The sequence below is a fragment of the Erinaceus europaeus genome, chromosome 2 (assembly GCF_950295315.1).
Source record: "Erinaceus europaeus chromosome 2, mEriEur2.1, whole genome shotgun sequence".
NCBI lineage: Eukaryota > Metazoa > Chordata > Mammalia > Eulipotyphla > Erinaceidae > Erinaceus > Erinaceus europaeus.
The window spans coordinates 196,388,286-196,412,013 of NC_080163.1; the positions used below are offsets into that span (position 1 = coordinate 196,388,286).

The 23,728-nt window shown below is 52.2% G+C and overlaps 2 protein-coding genes across 9 annotated transcripts in view; both read right to left on the reverse strand.

Annotated features, from left to right (window-relative positions):
• The window catches only part of CLASRP (CLK4 associating serine/arginine rich protein), a 35,236-nt gene extending 17,363 nt beyond the window's left edge, over positions 1-17,873 (reverse strand). For 4 of the 7 annotated variants that reach the window (XR_009548389.1, XR_009548388.1, XM_060186178.1 and 1 more), the window contains exons 1-6: positions 17,774-17,873; positions 13,531-13,645; positions 2,190-2,287; positions 1,624-1,725; positions 1,405-1,502; positions 1,056-1,140 (exon numbers count right to left, since the gene is read on the reverse strand). Coding sequence is in view for 4 of the 7 variants with exons in the window: in XM_060186178.1 (XP_060042161.1) it covers positions 1,056-1,140; positions 1,405-1,502; positions 1,624-1,725; positions 2,190-2,287; positions 13,531-13,629 (482 nt within the window). In the remaining 3 variants the exon portion in view is untranslated. The remainder of the gene's footprint in view (positions 1-1,055; positions 1,141-1,404; positions 1,503-1,623; positions 1,726-2,189; positions 2,288-13,530; positions 13,646-17,773) is intronic. The other 3 variants (XM_060186180.1, XM_007532868.3, XR_009548390.1) reach the window with 2 other exon arrangements.
• A 1,900-nt stretch (positions 17,874-19,773) lies between these two features.
• RELB (RELB proto-oncogene, NF-kB subunit) overlaps positions 19,774-23,728 on the reverse strand; it is a 35,737-nt gene continuing 31,782 nt past the window's right edge. For both annotated transcript variants that reach the window (XM_060186185.1, XM_060186186.1), the window contains 3 exons: positions 23,432-23,500; positions 23,235-23,312; positions 19,774-20,543 (listed from right to left, as the gene is read on the reverse strand). In XM_060186185.1, the coding sequence (XP_060042168.1) occupies positions 20,155-20,543; positions 23,235-23,312; positions 23,432-23,500 (536 nt within the window). In that variant the 3' untranslated portion in view covers positions 19,774-20,154. The remainder of the gene's footprint in view (positions 20,544-23,234; positions 23,313-23,431; positions 23,501-23,728) is intronic.

The window sequence follows — 23,728 nt, forward strand, 5'->3', positions numbered from 1 at the left end:
GTACTGTGGGCTCTCTCTAACAGACAAGCCAGTGGCATCGAGTGGAGATGCTGCATACTTGAGTTCCTGGCTCCTCAAGGAAAAAGAAAATACTTCCACCCATATCCAAGGAACCTCTTCTAATAGATGGAGGAGAGCAGAGAGAAGAGTACTCAGGAGGGAGAGAGAGAAAGGGAGAGGAAACTCAGGACTTCAGAGTGCGTAATCTAGTTGCCCACCTCTGGGAAGGAGATAGTGGCAGAGGGCCCAGAGCTGAGTAAAGTGTTTTTCCCTGAGGTGCCAGGACTCAGCCAGGGCTGAGCCCACAACAGCTGTGGGTGGGGAGACAGCACAGAGGTGACACAAATGCCCCTCAGACATGAGGCTCCCAGGTCCCAGCTTCTATCCCCAGCAGCACCATCACCCAGACCTCAGCAGGGCACCAGGGCAAAAAAAAAAAAAAGGGGGGGGAAGAGAGCATAATGGTTATACAAAGAAACTCTCATGTCTAAGGCTCCAAAGTCCCAGGTTCAATCCCCCCCACATCACCATAAACCAGAGCTGAGCAGTGCTCCAGTTAAAAAAAAAAAAAAAGAGGGAGAGGGAGTCGGGTGGTAGCGCAACAGATTAAGCGCAAGTGGCGCAAAGCGCAAGGACCAGCATGAGGATCCCAGTTTGGGCCCCCCGGCTCCCCACCTGCAGGGGGGTCGCTTCACAGGTGGTGAAGCAGGTCTGCAGGTGTCTGTCTTTCTCTTGCCCTCTCTGTCTCCGCTCCTCTCTCCATTTCTCTGTCCTATCCAACAACGACATCAATAACAACAATAAAACAACAAGGGCAACAAAAGGGAATAAATAAATACTAAAAAAAAAAAAAAAAAGGGGAGAGAGACTGAGACACCTGCACCAGAGGTGGCGCCAAGGTCCCACAGCCTCCACTCAGCAGACAGTCTGGAGAGCACACAGGACCAAGCCCTCAGTCCTCGATGCCAGGCAGCCTCTCGAGCAGATTCTCCTGCAGCCCCTGTGACAGTCTCTCCGCGCCCCCCCCCCCCGCCATACTTGTGACCCCGACTCACTTCTTCTTCTCGTCTTCGCTGGGTCTCTGGAGACCTCCGTACAGCTCATCAATGTAGATCTGGTACAGGCACTGTTCCTCCGAGACTGGAAGGCGAGAGAGAGTGAGTGGAGAGAACACGGGGTTTAAGGGGGGTCCCTAGCGGGACTGGTGACATGGACACACACGCAGAGGCCAGAGTGCCAGCCACTTAGAACACCACCGCCACTTGCACTGGCAGGGCCAAGCCAGGTGCCACAGAGCCCCAGGTCCTCAGCAGACAGCATGGAGATGCCCCCCTCCAGAACTGCCCTGGTTGGCAGGTGCCCTGGGCCCCCAGTGGCTGTCCCCCGGGCCCACCGGAGACTCACTTCCAGCAAAGTCGTTCTGCACCAGGCCGCGGTACCGCTCGTAGTTACACTTGCGCTCATCAGACTCCTGCTCTGGGGAGCTGTTAGGAGATGGGGATCTTGAGGTGGGGGCGGGAGGAAAGTGGTGTGTGTGTGTGGGGTGGTCCAGCTCGGCCCAAGGGGGGCTCTCCACCCTACCCCCCTACCAGGAGAGTGGCTGTAGGCAGGGAGGTGGCTTACATGGTGGTGAGCAGTGGGGGGGTGTAGTCAGGGATGTGGTCCAGGTGGGCACGCACGTCAAAGCGGTCGATCATGTTGTTGGTATCCCCCTGCCAGGGCATCCTGGGGGGGGGGGGTTTCGGGGCGGGACAGCCAGGCTCAGACCCCCAGCCCCGACACAGCACCTCCCTTTCCACCTCAAGACAGCGACCCTGGCTATGGCCTCGGCCCTCAGGCCAGGATCCGCCCCAAAACCACACAGGGACACCTGCCCCTAAGTACCAGACCAGTTCCCTCACATACACACCCGCCCCGGGGATGGGGGCCTCACTCAGGAAAGCAAGGGCAAGGAAACTGACCCCAGGAAGCAGCCCCAAACACATACCCTCTTAAAACCATGTCCCGCTTGCAGTTGCTAGATCTAGCCCTGCCCGCCGCCTTCCTTCCCAGCCCTCCCACCACCTCCCTACACCCCTGCGGCTCTCTAGCCATTACTGCCACCTGCCCAAGCAGGTGTGACCTTTCCTACCCGAGTCCACGAAGGTTTGTCATCACCCCCACATCTCCATCCCCCCACCCAGCCTCACATGTTCACAGGGCTCTCGGCGGCCAGGGCGACGGCAGAGTCTAGGTGCACCTTGCAGGCTCGGCCGTGGACCTGCAGGAACTGGGCTGGGTCCTTTTTCTGCGGGGACAAGCAGAAGAGCAGTCACCACCTCCAGAGCCGACCCCCTGCACCATCCACATGGGCAAACTTGGTGCTAGGCTGCCCAGAAGAACTGGCAACAGAGGCCCTGAGCTCCAGCCTGAACTTCGGCACATCAGCGGGGAGACCTCACCACCCCCGATTGTCGCCCTACTTCTTCACCCTCATTCAGGGACACGGGGTGAGCATGGGGACCCAGTCCAGCCAGAACTCCACGGCAAGTGGCCAGTGTCAGCAGTCGGCAGAGCCAGACACCATTGTGGGGAAATGGAGTTTGTCAGAGACTCCACAATCGCAAGATCTACCAATCCCGCTTCTGGGGTCTTTGTTTTGATTCTAAAGAGAGAGACACAAGGATTGGGAGGTGGCATGAGGTCCCATACCCAGCATTGCATGTGTCTGAGTGATGCTCTGGTTTCCTCTCTCGTGTTAATATATGGATGAATCTTAAAAAAAGAGAGAGACCCCCCAGACCAAAGCTGCCCTAGTGCTTCCACACAGCATACCAGGGACTCAAACATGGGGCACACGCTTGGGAAAGAAGGCACTCCCTCCCAAGACAGCCACCACTCTGACCCCACTTTGAAGGATTTCATTATTACTGGGAGAGCAAGAAGCAGAGCACATGTGATACTGGGGAATGAACTCAGAACTTCGGGCCACAAAGGCCGATGCTTTATTTCCTGTGCCACCTCCTGAGCCGCTGGCCCTACTTCTGTTTATCTGTTTAGCCAAATGAAACGAAGAGACCGCCACTCGGCCTGGTAAAAGCCAGAACTGCGTTCCTGAGGTCCCAGGTCCAATCTCTGGTCTACTCATTCACAGAATAAATCTTCTATTAAAGATTCATCATCATTATTATTACACAAGTGAGTAAATTTCACATTAAACTAGAGAGGAGATGCAGTCAATGTGCCCCTCTGGTGTGTACAGGGCTGAGGCTGAACAGGAAGCCTCTAGAATGAGAATCCCAGGCTCTACCAGCTGAGTCATTTCCCTAGTCGCTAAAATAATTATTTTTAAAAACAGGGATTGAAAAAAAAAGAACCAGGTTCAAGACCCCGTACTCCACCTGTGTGTATGTGGGGGCAGAGCTGCACAAGCTGTGGGACAGTGCTCCAAGTGTCTCTGTATCAGGAAGAAGTTAAATCAATTTTTTTTTAAAAAAGCTGGAGACGGGGCCATCACTCCCCATGGAGGCCACTCTGCTCTATTCTAGCAGTGCATGGGGGCACCGTGGCAGTGCCCAGTGAGGGGAAGCTCTGTGAGCTGTGGCGATCCCAGTGCCATGGAATCACCACTCTCAGCAGCCATGTTTTATATTTCTCTCTTCCCTCCCTCCCTCCCTTCCTTTCTCTACTTTTACTGGATAAGACAGAAATTGAGAGAGAGGGAGATAGAAAGACACTTGCAGACCTGCTTCACCACTCGTGAAGTGTCCCACCTGCAAGGTGGGGAGTGGGGGCTCAAACCGGGCCCTTGTGTATGGACATGTGTGTGCTTAACTGGGTGCACCACCACCCGGCCCCCCGTTGTTCCTTTTAATATCTTACTTGTTTAGTTAGTTATTTGAGTAGAGCAGAGAAATCAAGATGAGAGGGAAAGACAGAGAAGGCGAAAAGGAGACACTTGCAGCCCTGCTTCACTGCTCTCAAAGCTTCCCCCCTGCAGGTGGGGACTGGGGACTTGAACCTGGGTTCTTGCGCATGGTAATGGTAATATGTATGCCGTGCCAGGTGCACCACTGCCCGGCCTTAAGTCCCAATTCTTAGCACTGGTGTGTTCTCAAGCTGGGACCTCACCCCTCTTGGCCTCAGTTCTGTCATCTGGGACTCACTTGAGGGTGACAGTAGCACCTTTCACCTTCAGCAGGACAAATGTGGTTAGAGCCAGGCCCGCAGGGCGGTGTCTGACCACAGCTCTGGTCACTGAGCTGCCTGGGATATTAGCTTTTTGCATAACCATTATGTTATCTCCCTCGCCCTTATTTAATTTTTCCAGAGCACTGCTCAGCTCTGGCTGATGGTGATGCAGAGGATTGAACCTGGGACCTTGAGCCTCAGGCAGGAGAGTCTGTTTGCATAACCACTATGGTATCTTTTCTGACCATTAATAAATAAATCTTTAAGGGAGAAAAAAAAAAAAAAAAAAAGAACAAGCCTCTTAGTTCACTGCCTGGTCTGGTGGGGCTGGATGATTCAGTCAGATTCTCCCAGAAGAGCCAGGCCCCATGCTTGGGCTTCACTCGCAGCCCCTCTTCCCCACCTCCTCTAGCCACTGGACCTGGGGCAGCTTCACACCAAGGGAGCCTGTGACCCCCCCCCCCAATGAATCCGGAAAGACAGGTGGGACCTAGGAGCTAGGCCCCTGCAGTGCACCCCTGGGGCCCTGTGTTCCTGGGTGCAGTCCACCCTCCCACCCTTCCAGGGAGCGGTGAGGGTGGTGACAGACAGGCCGCAGAGGCTGAGCACCCCTCCAGGCACCTGCTCCTCTGCTGGCTGGGGATGATGTGCAGGTGCTGGGGGCCTGGGGGTTGTCCCCACAGTCTGTTCTGGAAGGGCTCGGCCTCCTGTGGTCAGTGTTCCCCAGGGCCCTGGGGTGCGGGAGGGCTTTGTGGGGAGCTGCTTGACTGCTGGTGATTGAGCCCAAGGGACCTCACAGCCGACTTCACTGGACTCGTGTGCCCTAGGCTCAGCCCTGCTCCCCGCACAGTTGTGTGCCAGGATGGAGGGGTGCTGTGGCCTCCTCACATGAATAAATAATCAGCCCATAGAGGAGCTAGCAGTGCTGATGCAACAGACCTTTGTACAGGGGACGCCAAGGCCCAGGGCTCATCGTGCAGCACTTCCTTAAGCCAGAGCGCTTAGTGCTTTGCTTTGTTTTGTTGAGAGAACGAGTGGTAAAGTGGCAGAGAGGAGAGAGTGAGAGACCACGACGCCCAAGCTTCATTCATTGTGGCAAATGGGTGCAGTAATTAAGTGAGCCATTACACCTGCCTGTGCTCTGGTTAAAAGAATGGGATGGGGGTGGTGGATTGGGTGGTAGCGCAGCAGGTTAAGCACATGTGGTGCAAAGTGAAAGGACCAGCATAAGGGTCCCGGTTCAAGCCCCCAGCTCCCTACTTGCAGGGGTGTCGCTTCACAGATGGTGAAGCAGGTCTGCAGGTGTCTTTCTCTCCCCCTCTGTCTTCCCCATCTCCATTTCTCTCTGTCCTAACAACGACGATATCAATAGCAACAACTACAGCAACAATAAAATAACAAGGGCAACAAATTGGAAAATAAATTTTAAAAAAAGAAGGGGGATGAGCAGGCAGTAGTGCAGCGGGTTAAGCACACATGGCACGAAGCACAAGGACCAGCTTAAGGGTCCCAGTTCAAGCTCCTGGATCCCCACCTGCAGGGGGGTCGTTACACAAGCGGGGTTTTTTGTTGTGTTGTTATTGATGTCATTGTTGTTGGATAGGACAGAGAGAAATGGAGAGAGGAGGGGAAGACAGAGGGGAAGAGAAAGACAGACATCTGCAGACCTGCTTCACTGCCTGTGAAGCGACTCCTCTGGAGGTGGGGAGCCGGGGGCTGAAACCGTGATCCTGGCTCCAGTCCTTGGGTGCTTCGAGGCGCCACGTGCACTTAACCCGCTGCACTACCACCTGACTCCTCAGAACCCGCATTCTTATGCACTGTGACGTGAGTGCTATCATTAACATTTTAATAATATGATTACATTTGTTACAGTTAATAAGAAATATTAATTAGTATAAAATTACTTGCAGCTCTTTAGATAATGTTATTTAGATTTCTCTCTCCTAATAGCTCAAGGATATCACATCTGGTCCTTGTTTGACTTAGCTGACTTTGCTGATTCTTGAACCGTACCCTGCATGGCCTTTGGGTAGTGGCTGCTTGTACCCGGTGGGGTGGGGTGGTTTCTAGGTTCATTCGTGTTGGAGCGCAGATCAACACTCCAGGCCTTTTCTTACCAATCTCTCTCGTACTCTCAAGTCTTGCTCGGCTCTTATTAAAGGGGGTACTGGGATCGAACCTGGGACCTTGGAGCCTCAAGCATGCATCTGTTGCAGAAAACACCATGCCATTCCCTCACCCTGCGAGACAAATTTCCCTTGTTTGGACAGACTGCATTTTCCCTCTCTGTGGACGGCCATTTGGATGGTCACCACCACTTGGCAGCAGAGAGAGCACTGCTGTGAACATCTGACGGCGGGCACTTCGGGCAGTCACGCATCCTTTAGAACCACCTCGTCCTGGCAGCCTGGCCAGGCCCAGTGAGCTCGGCTGCCTGTGCTGGGGGGTTGCCTTGTGTTTCTCAGAACTTGTCCCTCTTGCTAAGGGACACAGACTATTGGGCTGTGGTTTTTTCCTCTACTTTTTTCCTTTTTTTTTTTCTCTTTTAGAAAAAATTTAAAAATATGTATTCCCTTTTGTTGCCCTTTTTTATTGTTGTAGTTATTATCGTTGTCGTTGTTGGATAGGACAGAGAGAAATGGAGGGGGGGGAGGACAGGGGGAGAGAAAGACAGACACCTGCAGACCTGCTTCACCGGCTGTGAAGCGACTCCCCTGCAGGTGGGGAGCCAGAGGCTTGAACCAGGATCCTTATGCCGGTCCTTGTGCTTCGCACCACCTGCGCTTAACCCACTGTGCCTGACTCCCTGCTTTTTTTTCTTTTTTAAACATTTATTTTATTTATTTATTCCCTTTTGTTGCCCTTGTTTTATTGTTGTTGTTATAGATGTCGTCGTTGTTGGATAGGACAGAGAGAAATGGAGAGAGGAGGGGAAGACAGAGAGGGGGAGAGAAAGACAGACACCTGCAGACCTGCTTCACCGCCTGTGAAGCGACTCCCCTGCAGGTGGGGAGCCGGGGTTCGAGCCGGGATCCTTATGCCGGTCCTTGTGCTTTGCGCCACCTGCGCTTAACCTGCTGCGCTACAGCCCGACTCCCCCTGCTTTTTTCTTTAAATCTTTATTCACTGGCTTGGGAATTGAACAGAGAAGGCAGAGATAGGTAGGGAGACAGACATTTTAGGCAGGGCATCGCCTCCTGGACAGCCACAACGGCAGAGCCTTCCCTCCAGCTCTTCTCTGTTAGAGAAAGAGAGGAGAGACCCTGGTGACAATAAATAAGTAAGGATAACAACTGGGCAGGGGTAGACAGCATAATGGTTATGCAAAGAGACTCATGCTTGAGGTTCCAAAGTCCCAGATTCAATCCCCTGCACCACCATAAACTTGAGCTGAGCAGTGTTCTGCTTAAAAAAAAAAAAAAAAAAAAAAAAGACAACTGGGACTTGAAACAAAACAGCTCATTTGGATAGTGTGCTGCTATGCCATGTGCCAACTCGGACCCAGGGCCCCAGCACTGGGATCTCTCTGATACTTTCTGAAATGTGTCACCCCAGAGCGGTGAATCCCAGGTGATGACCAAAACCAAACAGAGATTTCAGTCACTCCCACCTGGACTTTCTGAAGCTGCTCGATTCCAGTTCTCCTGCTGGATCTGTTTTGGTGACAAGAGACACCACAGCACTGCTCCGTCACTTGAGAACATGCCTCTGTGCACGGTACTTCCTCACGGTGCCCTCGGCCTTGAACCCAGGTACTTGTACATGGTGACGTGGGTGCTCTACCATGTGAGCTGTTTCCTGGCCCCCTTAGAGTACATCTTAATTATTTTGTGTGTGGGGGGGGTGGTGCACTGGGGACTTGCACATGTGTGAGTCCATTACTTCTGGGCTTGTTTCTCTCTCTCTCTCTCTCTTAGAGATAGAGACAGACACACCACAACACCACTCCACCATTCATGGAGCTTCCCCCAGCACCATGGGCTGGAACTATGGCACGTGGTAAGGTATGCATCAGGTGAGCCAATTCCTGGCCCCAAAGATAACTTTATGACAGATATGCATGCCAGGTGGTTGAGTGCACACATTGCAGTGCACAAGTTCAAAAGCTTGGTCCCCAGCTTCAGGGGGTGAAGTTTTACAAGTGGTGAGGCAGTGCTGCAGGTGTCTGTCTCTGTCTCTCTCTGTTATCTTCCTTTCAATATCTGTCTCTATCCAAAATAATTAAATAATCATTGAGAGCGAGAGAACACACACATAGCAACAGTGCTCTGGCACAAATGACACAGAGGCAGGAACCTGGGGCCACATGCCTGCAGGTGCAGAACTCCTGCCTGGCTCTCCGCAGGCTCGGGGGCGGGGGGGGGTGGGACACGCAGCCCTCCTTCACTGCTCATGGGGGGGCAGCAGCTGCCAACCAGGATGCCCTGGCCCCTGCACAGGCAGCAGCGGCGAGAACGGCCAGCCCTACCCATACGGCCACAGCCAGAGTGGCTGACGAAGCTAGAGGTGGGTGCAGGGCTCCGCCCGGGGCTCCCGCTTCTCCATCAGTGGGGTTTCTGCTGCTTTACCACGGTCACATCTGAGGGGGCAGCTGACAAGGACATGAGCAGTGATGGAACAAGGACAGCTAAAGCCTGAAGGCAGTGGGACTACAGGCACCAGGCACCAGTCAGGACCAGCCAGGAGCCACTCCTCCTCCCACCCCCCTCAGCCCCAGAGCTACAGGATGCAGGATGGCCCACCCCCTCCCCAAGGCAGCCGCCCCGCCCACTCTGCATGCAGACCACGTACAGGACGGGATGGGGACGAGGACAAGGGCTATTTGTAGGGCCAGCACCACAGATGCTTGTTCTTGGAGGGGGGAGCCCATCACTACCATCCCCTGCCATGCCCAGGGGGAGTAAAGCTCAGGGTATATATGCCCCCACTAACGAGGCTCCCACTGAGAGCGGGTGTGTGTGTGTGTGTGTGTGTGTGTGCTGTTGACCCCCCACCCTGTCACAGACACTCCCTTACCTTCACCCCCCCTCACCCCTAGCAGTGAGGCTGCCAGTATGGCCTGGCACCAGCCTGCCTTCCCCATCGCTCCGCTCCAAGAGGGCACAGGCAAACCGGGCTCTGCACATGTGAAGAACGGGAAAGCAAGCCCAGAAAGTCAGCCAAGCTCACAGGCCTAGGGCCGGAATCTGGAGGCAGAGTCCTAGGACACCAAAGACTAAAGACCTGACCGTTTAGATGTTCTGCCCCTGGCTGAGTGTCCAGATGGTGATGTCACCTTTGTGGGCCTCTGCTCTGCCACTAGGAAGCGGGGGGTGGAGGGTGGGGGGTGACAGGGAGGCTCAGGGCCAGAGCCTGCTTCTTGCGGAGACACCAGAGCAGGTGGCAGCTGTCAGATGAGGATGGTGAGACCCCCCTGGAGGGGACGACACAGAGCCACGCTGGGCACCCATCCACACACTAGTACCCCAAAAGAGGCTGGACACCTGCCCCTAGGAACTGACCGCTGAGCTCTTGAAAAAGGCAGCAAAGCAACAGCGAGCAGGTCCGGCACAGGCTGCTCTTCAGTCCCAGCACTGCCAGGGCCTCAGCTATGGTCAGCAGACCCTATGGCTGTCCAAAGTCACATCAGTCACTCTGACGCCACCCAATGGGCCCTCCTGCCAGCCCAGTGATGGCGAAGCCAAGCAAAGAACAACTAGCGCTCCCCCCCTCCCCCAACAGGGCAACAGGAAAAAAGGAAAGATCACACCTGAGACCCCATGCCTAGTCTCCTACACCCCGCACACCAGAGTGGAGTGGTGCTCTGGTCCCTTCTCTCTCCTCTCTTGTTACAGAACAAACACATCTTTAAAGCAGAGGGAGAAACAGAGCCAGCAAGACAGCGTACTTGGCTAGCGGACTTGCTTAGTCACATGCCAGAGGCAGGCCGGAGCCCCCCACTGCACTGAAGGAAGCTCCAGCACTGTGGTGTGTGTTTGTGTCTGTCTGTCTCTCTCCCTCTGAGCACTGCTCAACTCTGGCTTATGGTGGTGTGGGGGATTGAACCTGGGACTGTGGAGCTTCAGACATGAGTCTCTCTGCAGGGGGTCAGGCAGTAGCATAGCGAGTTAAGCACATGTGGTGTGAAGCACAAGGACCAATGTAGGGATCCTAGTTCAAGCCCCCGGCTCCCCACCTGCAGGGGAGTCGCTTCACAGGCGGTGAAGCAGGTCTGCAGGTGTCTTGTCTTTCTCTCCCCTTCTTCCCCTCCTCTCTGCATTTCTGTCATATCCAACAACGAACGACATCAACAATAATAATAACCAAGACAAGGCTACTACAAGGCCAACAAAAGGGGGAAAAAATGGCCTAGGGTGGGGGTATAGCATAATGGTTATGCAGAGACTTTCATGCCTGAGGCTCTCAAGTCCCAGGTTCAATCCCCCACACCGCCACAAGACAGAGCTGAGCAGTGCTCTGGTAAAAAATGGCCTCCAGGAGCAGTGGACTCATGGTGCAGGCACTGAGCCCCAGAAATAACCCTGGAGGCAAAAAAAAAAAAAAAAAAAAAAGAACCTTCATGTGCTCTATCCCCTTTTCTATCTGAAAATATTGGTCAGGAGCAGTGAAACCCCAATGATGACAGAAAAATATAAAATGGAGGAAGAAATGCACCCTAGGCCCCTCTCACTCTCACAGTGTGCGTGTGCGGACGAGCAGTGACAGTGGTCGCTGTGGCCTGGAGAAGCTCGGTGTACAGCCTCGACACGGGTCTTACACGAGTGGGGTCCCAGCACCGCACTGCAGCGGTGACCTAGCGCCTAGTAAATGGCAGCTGCGGATGCTGATGTTGCTTCAGGCAACTCCATCTTTTTCTTTTTTTTTAAGTACTTTCCTTTTTTCTTTTTACCAGAACACTGCTAAGCTCTGGCTTATGGTGGTATGAAAAGTACTCAATCTGGGACTTTGGAGCCTCAGGTATTAGAGTCTCTTCGCATAACTAAAATGCTGCCTACCCCCGCCCTCTCCATCTTTTTTTTTTTTAAATAAATATTTTTATTTATTTATTACTGAATAGAGAAATTGAGAGGAGTAGAGAAGATAGACATCTGCAGCCCTGCTTCACCACTCATGAAGCTTTCCCCCCTGCAGGTGGGGACCAGGGCCTTGAACTTGGGTCCTTGCGCACTGTAATGTGTGCACTTAATCTCCGTCTATTCTTTATAATGCTCTTGGGACTCTGAGCTTGGGATGCAAATGTGACCCAAACAAGCCCAGTCCCCAATCTCAAAGAGACTGTGAGTGCTCAGGTCCACAAGGGGGGGGGCAGAGGGGTGGGGTGGTGGGGACTGGGGAAACCTGGCTGAGTCTGGGCCCTGAGGGAGGAGTTCCTCCACTGATGACTGAGACGGGGCAGGTGAGCGAGGAGGTGACTAGAGGAGGGCATCACACTATGCTACTCACAATAAACACTATGCTACTCACAATAAACACACTATGCTACTCACAATAAATTGTGTTAGACAAAGATGGGGGGGGGGAAACGACACACTAAGCAGAGGCCAAGTAGTGACGCACCTGTTGGAAAGCACGCATTACAGTGCTGAAGAACCCAGGTTCAAGCCCCTGGTCCCTAGCTGCAGTGGATCAGTGCTGCGGGTGTTTCTTTCCCTGCTTCCTCATCCCTGTCAATTTGTCTCTGTATTTATCCTAATTAAAAAAAAAAGAAGAAAGAAAGAAAGAAAGAAAGAAAGAAAGAAAGAAAGAGAGAGAGAAAAGAAAAGAAAGTGGTTCAGGAGGTGGCACAGTGATAAAGCTTTGGACTCTCAAGCATGAGGTCCCAAGTTCGATTCCCTGGCAGCACATGTGCCAGTGATGTCTGGTTCTTTCTCTCTCCTCCTGTCTTTCTCATTAAAAAAAAAAAAAGGTGTACATAGCGTAAAGCACAAGGACCGGCGTAAGGATACCAGTTCGAGCCCCCGGCTCCCTACCTGCAGGGGAGTCGCTTCACAGGCAGTGAAGCAGGTCTGCAGGTGTCTGTCTTTCTCTCCGCCTCTCTCCATTTCTCTCTGCCCTATCTAACAACAACGACATCAACTACAACAACAATGGAAAACAACAAGGGCAACAAAAAGGGAAAATAAATAAATATAAAAAAATTTTAAAAAGAAAAAGACTGGGGGTCAGGTGGTAGCGCAGCGGGTTAAGTGCAAGCAGTGCAAAGCACAAGGACCGGCATAAGGATCACAGTTTGAGCCCCCAGCTCCCCACCTGCAGGGGAGTCGCTTCACAGGTGGTGAAGCAGGTCTGCAGGTGTCTATCTTTCTCTCCCCCTCTCTGTCTTCCCCTCCTCTCTCCATTTCTCTCTGTCCTATCCAACAACGACGACATCAACAACAACAATAATAACTACAACAATAAAAAATAACAAGGGTAACAAAAGGGAAAAATAAATAGGGGAAAAAAGAGTAAGCAAAGAAAGAAGGTGGGGAGCTGGGTGGCGGGGTAAAGTGCAGACTGGGTGGCCTGAAGGCAGCACTGCAGGGCCTGGACTTCATCCCGGAAGCCAAGGTGCAGCCAGGCACGGGCAGGGCAGCTCTGTGCTCAGGGAGGAGACACTCCAGGGAGCTGGGAGATTACATGGCCGGCATGCAAAAATAAATGAGTGTAAATCAGAGAATAGTTTCACCCCTTTGGTCTTGCTTAAATAAACGGAAGACTTTCATGCCTGAGGCGACACACACTCGAAGCCCTGCATGGCTCACTCCAAAGAGGATGGGGACCAGAAGCCAAGAGATCAGAAAGAAGTCTGGGGAAGCACACGGGAGAATGTTCGGCAAGATCAGCTCATGGGCACCCACTCCAGCTGGGGGCTCAAGAGGGGAGGAACAGCAAGCACAATACCGGGGGGGGGGGGAACACCCAGGATGAGGCTGAGCGGCTAAGGGACCTGACCACAGGGGTAGAGTCTGTGCAAACACAAATAAAGCATGGAGACACCTTGGGGGGGGGGGCAGTCGAGTTATGGTTAACAATTCCATTCTATGAGTATCAATGGCACCCACAGGGATGTCAGGCCAGAGCTCAAGAACGAGGGAGGGTGGGGGAGTCTTGATCCCCGAGGACTCAAGCTTGACATGCCACACGCAGGAGGTGTCACTCTGGGCAGCTCTGAGCATCAGGCTCCCCCGCCCTCTTGCTCTAGGCCCCAAACAACGCGAGTCATGGCAAACTGGATGGCACGTCTGTGCTCAAAGGTGAACGGCTCTCCTCTCCTGAGGGAACTGGGCTCTTGGCGTTATTTCGGAGCCCGACTTCCAGCCCCTCCCCCCCCCAGGGGCACTCCCTCCCTGGCCACGCCGCAGGCCCGCTACTCACAATCTTCTCATAGTACTCGCGCCGCCGCTCGGCCCTCTTCTTGTAGTCCACCATCATGCCTCGGAGCTTGCGCTCATGTTTCCGCGCCTCGTGCCACATCGTGGTGAGGCCAAGTCTGGGGGTGAAGGAAAGGGGGCGCCAGGCGGCTTGTCAACACCATATGGGTAGAAATCAAAGTCATCCAGCAAGCTGCTCACAGGGCTGGGGCTGAGGCCCAACCCCAGGGAAGGGAGAAGGCAACAGAGCTGAGAAGCTTATCTGTGCGATGGTTCTCTGGTGGCCTGGGGCTTTCTGGAAACCCCTGGGAGAGCTGAGGTGTCGCAGCCCTGGGGAAGGAGTTCAGCGCTGGGCCCCAGGCAGCGCCAGGCAGTGGAGTCTCACAGAAGTGAGAGGCTTTGAAATAGCCAGACATAAGGATCCTGGTTTGAGCCCCTGGCTCCCCACCTGTGGGAAGGGGGGGGGGGTCCACTTCACAAGCGGTGAAGCAGCTTTGCAGGTAACTATCTTTTCCTCCCCGTCTTCCCCATCTCTCTTGATTTCTTTGTCCTATCCAACAAGAAGGAAGAAAAAAAGGGACGGATCGGAGTAATAAACACTTAGTGCGCTGCTCTGCCAGGTGCCAGACGCAGGTATGAGCCTGCCCCCATTGCACTGAAGGAAGCTTTGGAACTGTGGTCTCTCACTCTATGTCCCTCTAGAAAAATAAACCAACAGGGGTCAGGTGGAGGTGCATCCAGTCAAGCACACGTTTTACGATGCACACACAAGGACCCGGGTTCATACTGCAGCCCTTACCTGCAGGGGAGAAGCTTCCTGAGTGGTGAAGCAGGTCTGCAGGTGTCTCTCTTTCTCTCTCCCTATCTCCCCCTTCCCTCTCAATTTCTGTCTCTATCCAGCAAATAAGTAATTTAAAAAAAAATTTTACATTTATTTATTTATTTTCCCTTTTGTTGCCCTTGTTGTTTATCATTGTTGTTGTTATTGCTGTCATTGCTGCTGGATAGGACAGAGAGAAATGGAGAGAGGAGGGGAAGACAGAGAGGGAGAGAGAAAGACAGACAACTGTGGACCTGCTTCACCACCTGTGAAGTGACTCTCCTGCAGGTGGGGAGCCGGGGGGCTCGAACCGGGATCCTTATGCCGGTCCTTGTGCTTTGCGCCACCTGCGCTTAACCCGCTGAGCTACACCCGACTCCCGATAAGTAATTTTTAAAAACCAACAAAAGCGGAGAAGACAGCATAATGATTATGCAAACAGACTTTCATGCTTGAGGCCCCAGGTTCAATCCTCTGTACCACCATCAGCCGAGCAGTGCTGAAGGGAAGAGAAGGGAAGGAAAAAAGAACCAGAGCCAATTATCGGCTCAAGTGGAGACTGGAGGCAACTATGCAAGCAGCTCAAGGGCAGAAGAGCTGAAATAGCTCCAACTATGGGCTGTGAGGTATAGGAGGCAGGAGGGGTGAGGGCAAGCCTGGGCCAGGGAGCAGAGCACAAAGCTCACAGCAACTACAGCACCAGCACCAGGGGTGTGTGTGTGTGTGTGTGTGTGTGTGTGTGTGTGCGTGTGTGTGTGTGTGTGTTATCCTTCTCTCTCCCAATCCTAAAAACAGCTTTTATTTCTTCCAGGGCTTTGATCTTGCACATTTTCACTGCTACTGCTATTTATTTATTTATTTCAGGTAAGGGGTGGGAGGCAGAGATGGAAGGAGAGAGAAAGGAGAGAGAAACAGCAGCACTCCCCCACCTCTGGTGAAGCTTCTCTGGGTGGTGGTAGGAGTCTGCACCTGGGTCCTTGGGCATGGCCCACTGTGCACTCTGCCAGGTGAGCTATCTTCAGGCCCCAAGATCCTGATTTTGAAAAGGACAGGCAGGAGGGCAGGTAGTGGCGCTCCTGGGTTGAGTGCACATGTTACAGTGTGCAAGGACCAGGGTTTGAGCCCCCAGTCCCCACCTGCTGGGGGAAAACTTCACAAGTGGTGAAGCAGGGCTGCAGGTGTCTCTGTCTCTCACCCTCTCTGTCCCTCCCTTCCCTCTCGATTTCTGGCTCTTTGTACCCAATCAATAAATAAAGGTAATAAAAAAAAGAAAAAAGAAAAGGACAGGCAGAAGAGGAGACTATGGAGCCACAAGTGGTGCGGTGCGGTATGGAGGGGGGCAGGTGGAGGGTACTGATGTTAGATGATAGTTAAGGAAAGGAAGGGTGCTTTAAGGCCAGAGCTGGTCAGGGCTGGGGTACAGGGGGAACAGGGCAGGGGGAGACAGCATAATGGTTATGCAAAGAGACTCTTACACCTGAGGCTCCAATTTTTTTTTTTTTCTTTTTAGAAAGAGACCAGGAAACCAACACAGTGAGTCCCAGGTTCAATCCCCTGCACCACCAGAAACCAGAGCTGAACAGAGCCCTGGTGAAAAAGAAAAAAAAAAGAACAAAAAAAAAGGGGGGGCACATGATCTGCTGGTTAAAAGGGGAGCTGAGTAGAGAGCTCAGCCTGGTAGAACACAAGATCTACCAAAAAAAAAAAAATCTTTTTTAAAAATTATCTTCATTTATTTGATACAGAAATCAAGAGGGAAGGGGCAGAAATAGAGGAAGAGACAGAGACATGTGCAGCCCTGCTTCACCATTCGCCAAGCGGCCCCTCCAGGGCCTTGGTAATAAGGGCGCAAAGCACCCAGGCCCCAAGGCCACCATATACCCGCGCTGAGCATGGCTCCACTCTCTCACTCTCCTAATAAAACCTTTAAAATACAAACGTGGGAGTCGGGCGGTAGCAGCGGGTTAAGCACAGGTGGCGCAAAGCGCAAGGACCGGCGTAAGGATCCCGGTTCGAGCCCCCGGCTCCCCACCTGCAGGGGAGTCGCTTCACAGGCGGTGAAGCAGGTCTGCAGGTGTCTGTCTCTCTCTCCCCTCTCTGTCTTCGCATCCTCCCTCCATTTCTCTCTGTCCTATCCAACCACGACGACATCAACAACAATAATAACTACAACAATAAAACAAGGGCAACAAAAAGGGAATAAACAAGTAGATAAATAAATAAACAAATAAACTTTAAAAAAATACAAACGTGGGGCCGGAAAGTGTCACACGGGGTAGGGCAAACATGCACGTTACTATTATGCACAGGGACCAGGGTTCAAGGCCTTGCTTTCCACCTGCGGGAGGGGAAGCTTCCTGAGCAGCGACGCAGGGCTGCAGGCGGCTCCCCCGCCCTCCCCTATCGACTTGTCTCTATGCAGTAAATTCTATACGTCTATATGCATACACATATACCCGTGGTATTGGGTTTGGTTTTTGTTTTTCTTTTTGGGTCAACAGCGGGACTTCAGCGCTCAGATTAGACTTTTTCAAATAGAGACAGAGGGAGACAAAGACATCTCAACACCGAAGCTTCCTCCAAATCGCTGGGGACCGGGCTTACATAAAAATTTTAAAAACTGGGAGTCTGGGGGGTAGCGCAGCGGGTTAAGCGCAGGTGGCGCAAAGACCGGCGTAAGGATCCCGGTTCGAGCCCCCGGCTCCCCACCTGCAGGGGCGTCGCTTCCCAGGCGGTGAAGCAGGTCTGCAGGTGTCTGTCTTTCTCTCCCCCTCTCTGTCCTCTCCAACAACGGTGACATCAACAATAACTACAACAATAAAACAAGGGCACCAAAAGGAAATAAATAAATATTAAAAAAAAATAAAACATTTATTAAAAAAAAATTTTTTTTTCTTTTTAGAAAGAGACCAGGAAACCAACACAGTGAGTTTACAAAATCCTTTTTTTTTTTTTTGCAAAGGTGTCTCATGCCTGAGGCTCTGGTTGAACAGGGACTAATGGGGTGAGGGCGCACGGGGGTCGACTGCATAGTGGCTCCGCAGAAGAGGCTTTCCCGCCTGAGCTTCAAGGTCCCAGGTTCAATCCCCCGCACCACCAGCAGCCACAGCTGAGCAGGGCTCCGGGGAAAGGTGATTAATTAATTAAGTGAATGAAAATAAAAGGCAGTCTGCAGGGGGGCTGAGGGAGGCGAAGCCGGCACGCCCGGGCGGCGTGTGGGTGCGGGAGGCGCCGGGGGTCCGGAGGCCGGGCGGCGGGGGCAGGGGCGCGGCCTCAGGCCCGAGCGGCTGCGGGGCGGGCGGCCTCCGGGGCAGGGGCGGGGCAGCGGCCCCCGGCAGCCGCGGAAGGGGCTGAGGGGAGGGGGAAGGGAAGCTGCGTCGACGCCCACCCGGGAGCTCGGAGGTCGCTGCCCACCACCAGCACTCACCGGCTCGCCGCCGCCTCCCACCGCTGCGCTAGCGCGCTGCCCGCACCGGAAACGGAAGTGGGAGGCCGCGAGGAGCGAGAGGGCGGAGCATGGCAGAGCGCGCTTCCGCCGACGTAGGGGCGGGGTCTGTGAGGGGGCGTGGTCCCGGCGAGAGGGGCGTGGTCTACGCGGGCAGAGTCTGAAGTAGGGAGGGGGAGGGGAAAGGGAAGGCGCGGAGCAGAGAAAACTGGGGTTTTGTGCTTAAGAACGTAGGCTACACCATTAATTTTTTTGTAGTGTGTTAGGAAAACTAGGCCAGATGATGGAGCACTCACATCACAATGCGCAAGCCTCTGGGTTCAGGCCTGCGGTCCCCACCTGTGAAGCAGTGCTGCAGGTGTCTTAAGGTGGTATGGGGAATGGAAGAGAGAGCATAATGGTTATGCAAAGTCTTTCATGCCTGAGGTTCCCAAGTTCCAGGTTGAATCCCTCTCCCTCATACCACCTTAAGCCAGAACTTAGCAGTGCTGTGGTAAGAAAAAAAATATATATATATAAATTACTAGGAGAGGCCAAAAATAACTCACTTGGATAGTGCACATGCTTTATTTACCATGAACATGACCCTGGCTCAAGTCCAGCCACCGCTACATTGCAGGAAGCTTCAATACTATAGTGTCTTCTTGATATCTCTCTCAATATTTTATGTTTTAATAATAATAAATTAATAAATAATTGGAGGTCCCCAGTTCAGTCCTTGGCATCAGCATGGCACATGCCAAGCTGATGCTCTGGTTCTTCCTTTCTCCTCCTTAATCTCCTAGAAATATTTTGTTGCTTGGCAGGTGGTGCAGTGGATAAGGTGTTGAACACTCAAGTATGAGGTAGGTCTGATCCCCAGTATTGCATGAGTCAGAGTGATACCCTAGTTCTCTTTCTCCTCTCATTAATAAAACTTTCTTTTTAAAAAAATAAAATTCTCAAAGTCAATAAATCTGGGAGTCAGGTGGCACACCTCTTGAGCACACAGATTACCATGCACAAAACCCAGGTACAAGTCCCTGGTTTCCACCTGCTGGGGGAGAGCTTCAAAAGTGCTGAAGCAGTGCTGCAGATGTCTTGACTCTCTCTCTCTCTCTCCCCCCCCCTTTTCTTTTTAAAGAATTTATTTATTTATTTATTTCTGAGAAAGATAGGAGAGAGAGAAAGAACCAGACATCACTCTGGTACATGTGCTGCCAGGGATTGAACTCAGGACCTCATGCTTGAGAGTCCGATGCTTTATCTACTGCACCACCTCCCAGACCACTCTCTTTTTTTTTATTTAATTGAGCCCATGATTTCTTTTTAATATTTTATTTTATTTATTTATTCCCTTTTGTTGCTCTTGTTGTTTTATTGTTGTAGTTATTATTGTTGTTGTCGTCGTTGTTGGATAGGACAGAGAGAAACGGAGAGAGGAGGGGAAGACAAGAGAGGAGGAAAGAAAGACAGACACCTGCAGACCTGCTTCACCACCTGTGAAACGACTTCCCCTGCAGGTGGGGAGCCGGGGTTCGAACTGGGATCTTTATGCAGGTCCTTGTGCTTTGCGCCACCTGCGCTTAACCTGCTGCGCTACAGCCCGACTCTCGACCACTCTCTTTTTAAATGAACTTAGTGGATAGAGACAAAAATCGAGAGGGAGGGGGGAAGATAGAGCGGGCCTGAGACAGACAGCTGCAGCACCACTTCTCTGCTTGTGAAGCTTCCCCCACAGGCAGGGACGTGGGTTTGAAGCCAGGTTCTTGCACATTGTAATGCGTGTGTTTAACTAGGTGCACCATCACCCAGCCCCTGTATTACTGTCTCCTTTCCATCTCAATTTCTGTGTCTCTATCCAATAAATAAATAAAATACGTAAAAATAAATCTTTTAGATAACCATATTATAGAAAAATATGTACACATGATCCCATTTATGGTAATATATATTTTTTTAATGGGCTACTTTCTACATGAAGAGATGAGACCCCCCCCCCCTCATGGCTCAAAAATTCATCTTTATTGGGAAGACTCTGAACAAACAAATTCCCCACCTTCAGCCTTGGGGAAGGAGGGTGGGAATGTGCACCCCTCCTCCCTTCTGTATCCTCCAGGATCCACAATCCTGGAGGGCTCCGGGCTGAGGCCATGGGGACAAGCTGAGGCCAGGGAGCCCGGGCCCTCACCCCTTTCAGTCTGCTTCTTTATGAAATGGGCCCTCATGGACTCCTAGGCTCCAGACCTACTTCTCCCAGGTGCTGAAGGTGTCCATTTGCAGAAAGTCCAGGATGTCGGTGGCTCACCAACAGAGGGGGGGTGGGCCAAGGGCACTGAGGCCCTTGCACCCCAACCCCCCCCAGCGCCTCTTCTGGGAGGGGGCTACGTGGCCTCGGGCCCCGGGGACAGGAGCCCCCCTCCAAAGCCGGTGTCTCGGTACTGGTTAGGGAACATGTTACTGCCCACGAGGCTGGCCGTGCCCCCATCTCCGGGGCCAGGGTACGAGTCCAGCGCCAGTGGTGCCAGCGGCTCGGGGCCTGGGGGTTCCCCCAATGCTGGCCCAGCCACCCCATTGCTGAGCACAGCGCTGGCCAGAGGCGGGGCCGGGGAGAGCATGTCCAACATGTTGAAGAGCGAGGGGGCCGCGGGGTCGTAGGGGAAGCCGTCATCCAGGAGCTCCGGCCCGCCTGGGGGCTCCAGGCCTGGGAGGGACACCGGACCGGGGAAGAAGTCTGGGTCCTGCAGCAGGGTGGAGGGCTGGAGGAAGGGGCCTGCAGGGAGGAGCCAGGGAGCTTGGTGAGTGGTGGCAGTAATCAAATTCTGTGTGGGGCCACGGAAGGGCTATTTTTTTTTTTTTAATCACTAGGCATTCACTGCTCTGGGCCAACCTTTTCTTAGACCTCCATCCCTTCCATTCCTTTCCCTTTCTTTCTCTTTTCTTTTTTCATTCTTTCTTCTTTTCCTCTTTCTTTCTAAATTGCCACCAGGAGTATAATCCACCACTCCCGCAGTCATTTTTTTTTTCCATTTACTTTATTTGATATGTCAGAGTGAAAATGAGTGAAATGAGAAGGGAGAGAGGCAGAGAGAGAGAACTGCAGCACTGCTGCACCACTCATGAAGCTTCCCCCCTGCAGGTGAGGAGCCAGGAGTTTAAACCCAGCTCCAGGGGCCAGGCAGTAGTGCAGCGGGTTAAGCGCATGTGGCGCAAAGCGCAAGGACTGACATAAGGATCCCAGTTTGAGCCCCTGGCTCCCCGCCTGCAGGGGAGTCGCTTCACAGGCGGTGAAGCAGGTCTGCAGGTGTCTGTCTTTCTCTCCCCCTCTCTGTCTTCCCCTCCTCTCTCCGTTTCTCTCTGTCCTATCCAACAACAACAATAAAACAACAAGGGCAACAAAATGGAATAAATAAATAAATATTTTTTAAAATAATTTTAAAAAGGCCTCCAGGAGCAGTGGATTCATAGTGCAGGCACCAAGCCCCAACAATAACACCGGAGGTTAAAAAAAAAAAAAAAAAAAAAACCCAGCTCCATGCACACATAGCAGTGACATGTGTGCTCAACCAGGTAAACCACTGCTGGCCCCTTATCTTCTTTCTTCTTAATTTATTGCTTTATTTACTTTGGATAGAGACAGAGTGAAATTGAGAAGGGGGGAGACAGGAAGAGAGAGACACATCTGCAGCACTGCTTCACTGCTCGTGAAGCTCCCCACCTTGCAGGTGGGGACTGGGGGCTTGAACCCAGGTCCTTGTGCACTGTAATGTGTGCAGTCAACCAGGTGTGTCACCACTCAACCCCGGCTTTCTTACATTTTTTCAATCTTTATTTATTGGATAGAGACTGCCAGAAATCGAGAGGGAAGGGGGAGATAGAGAGGAAGAGATACAGAGAGGCACCTGCAGCCCTGCTCCAGCTCTCGGGAAGCTTCCCCCACGTAGGTGAGGACCGGGGGCTCAAACCTGGGTCCTTGCACCCTGTAACATGTGCAGAACCACCCAGCACCTCTCTTTCTTTTTCTTTCTTTCTTTCTTTTTTTTTTTTAACCATAGCACTGCTCAGCTCTGGCTAATGGGAGTGATACACAGTTCTTTCTCTCTCCTTCCCTTTTTCAAAGCAATATATATTTTAAATTTTATTTTACTACTGAAATATTTACTTATTGCTGACACCGAGAGAGAGAAAACCAGAGAATCACTCTGGCACATGCCATGCTGGGGACTGAACTCAGGACCACACACTCAGGAGTCCAAGGCCTTATCCACTTCATCACCTTCCAGACTCTAATAAATATGTATTTTATTTTTTAATTTTTTTATATTTATTTATTTTCCCTTTTGTTGCCCTTGTTTTTCATTGTTGTTGTAGTTATTGATGTCGTCATTGTTAGATAGGACAGAGAGAAATGGAGAGAGGAGGGGAAGACAGAGAGGAGGAGAGAAAGATAGACACCTGCAGACTTGCTTCACCGCTTGTGAAGCGACACCCCTTCAGGTGGGGAGCCAGAGGCTCGAACCGGGATCCTTAAGCCGGTTCTTGCCCTTTGCGCCATGTGTGTTTAACCCGCTGCGCTACCGCCCGACTCCATAAATATGTATTTTTTATTTACTTATTTTTTAATTTATTTATTCCCTTTTGTTGCCCTTGTTGTTTTATTGTTGTAGTTGTTGGTGTCGTCGTCGTTAGATAGGATAGAGAGAAGTGGAGAGAGGAGGGGAAGACAGAGAGGGGGAGAGAAAGATAGATACCTGCAGACCTGCTTCACCGCCTGTGAAGCGACTCCCCTGCAGGTGGGGAACAAGGGGCTCGAACCAGGATCCTTAGGCAGGTCCTTGCACTTTGTACCATGTGCGCTTAACCCCGCTGCACTACCGCCTGACTCCCTATTTACTTATTTTTACGAAACTGCTGCTCAGTTCTGGCTTATAGTGGTGCAGGAGATTGAACCTGGGATCTTTGCATAACCATTATGCTATCTCCACCACCCATACATATGTATTTTAGATTAAAAAAAAAAAACAACTTTTTTTAACCAGAGCATTGATCAGCAATGGAAAAAAAAAAGTTATTTTTTTTAAACCAGAAGAGCACTGCTCAGTTCAGCTATGGTTTATGATGGTGCTGGGGATTAAACCTAGGACCATTGGCGCTTCAGACATGAGAGTCTTTTTGCAGAAACATTATGCTATCTCCCCAGACAAAAACAAAAAACAAACAAACAAAAACCTTGAAAGGCCAGTGAGGCACAAGTGTGGCAAGACTGCAGAGGAGCCCCCTGAGGCTCTGAGATCCTGCAACTGAGCAGAATCCACAGGGCACATACATGGCCCAGCAGAGCCCCAAGGCTCCAGTTCCCCAGCACTTCACTCTTCCCCTCAGCCTGTGCATGGTGTGTCTGGGGACCCAGAAGAGGCAAAGAAGCTTGGGAGCAGGGCTGCGGGACTCTTGAGCCTGGACCTACCTGAGCTGTGGTTGGGCAGGAAGTGGTCCAGGAAGCCGGGCTTTTTCCTCCGCCGCTTGCTCTGGATACCATGAGGGTCTACAGGGAGGCAGGGGTGAGGCTCTGGGCTCCCTTCCATCCCTCTTCCTCCAGGGGCAAGGGGGCAGGCCTCCCATCCCTGGGGCTTGGGGCTGTGTGGGCTGGGGGAGGGGACACACCAGAGCTGTTCAGCTCCCCAAGCACATCAGGCAACCCCAGCTTCCGCTTCTTGTCCACACCGTAGCTGTCTGTGGGGGAGACAGAGGGGCACAAGAAGTAATGCATGAGTCATGACCATTCACACATTCATTTATTCCTTCCTTCATTCATTCTGGATGAGTAGAAGAGAGGTTGTAGGGAACTGCCTAGCTGTTCTGGTCTCTGGCCAACCAGTGCAAACAGAAGCCTCCTTCTTAGTCAGCCACATTCAATGCCAAAGGCTCCCTGCTGACCCCTTCCTCCCCCCCCCAATGCTC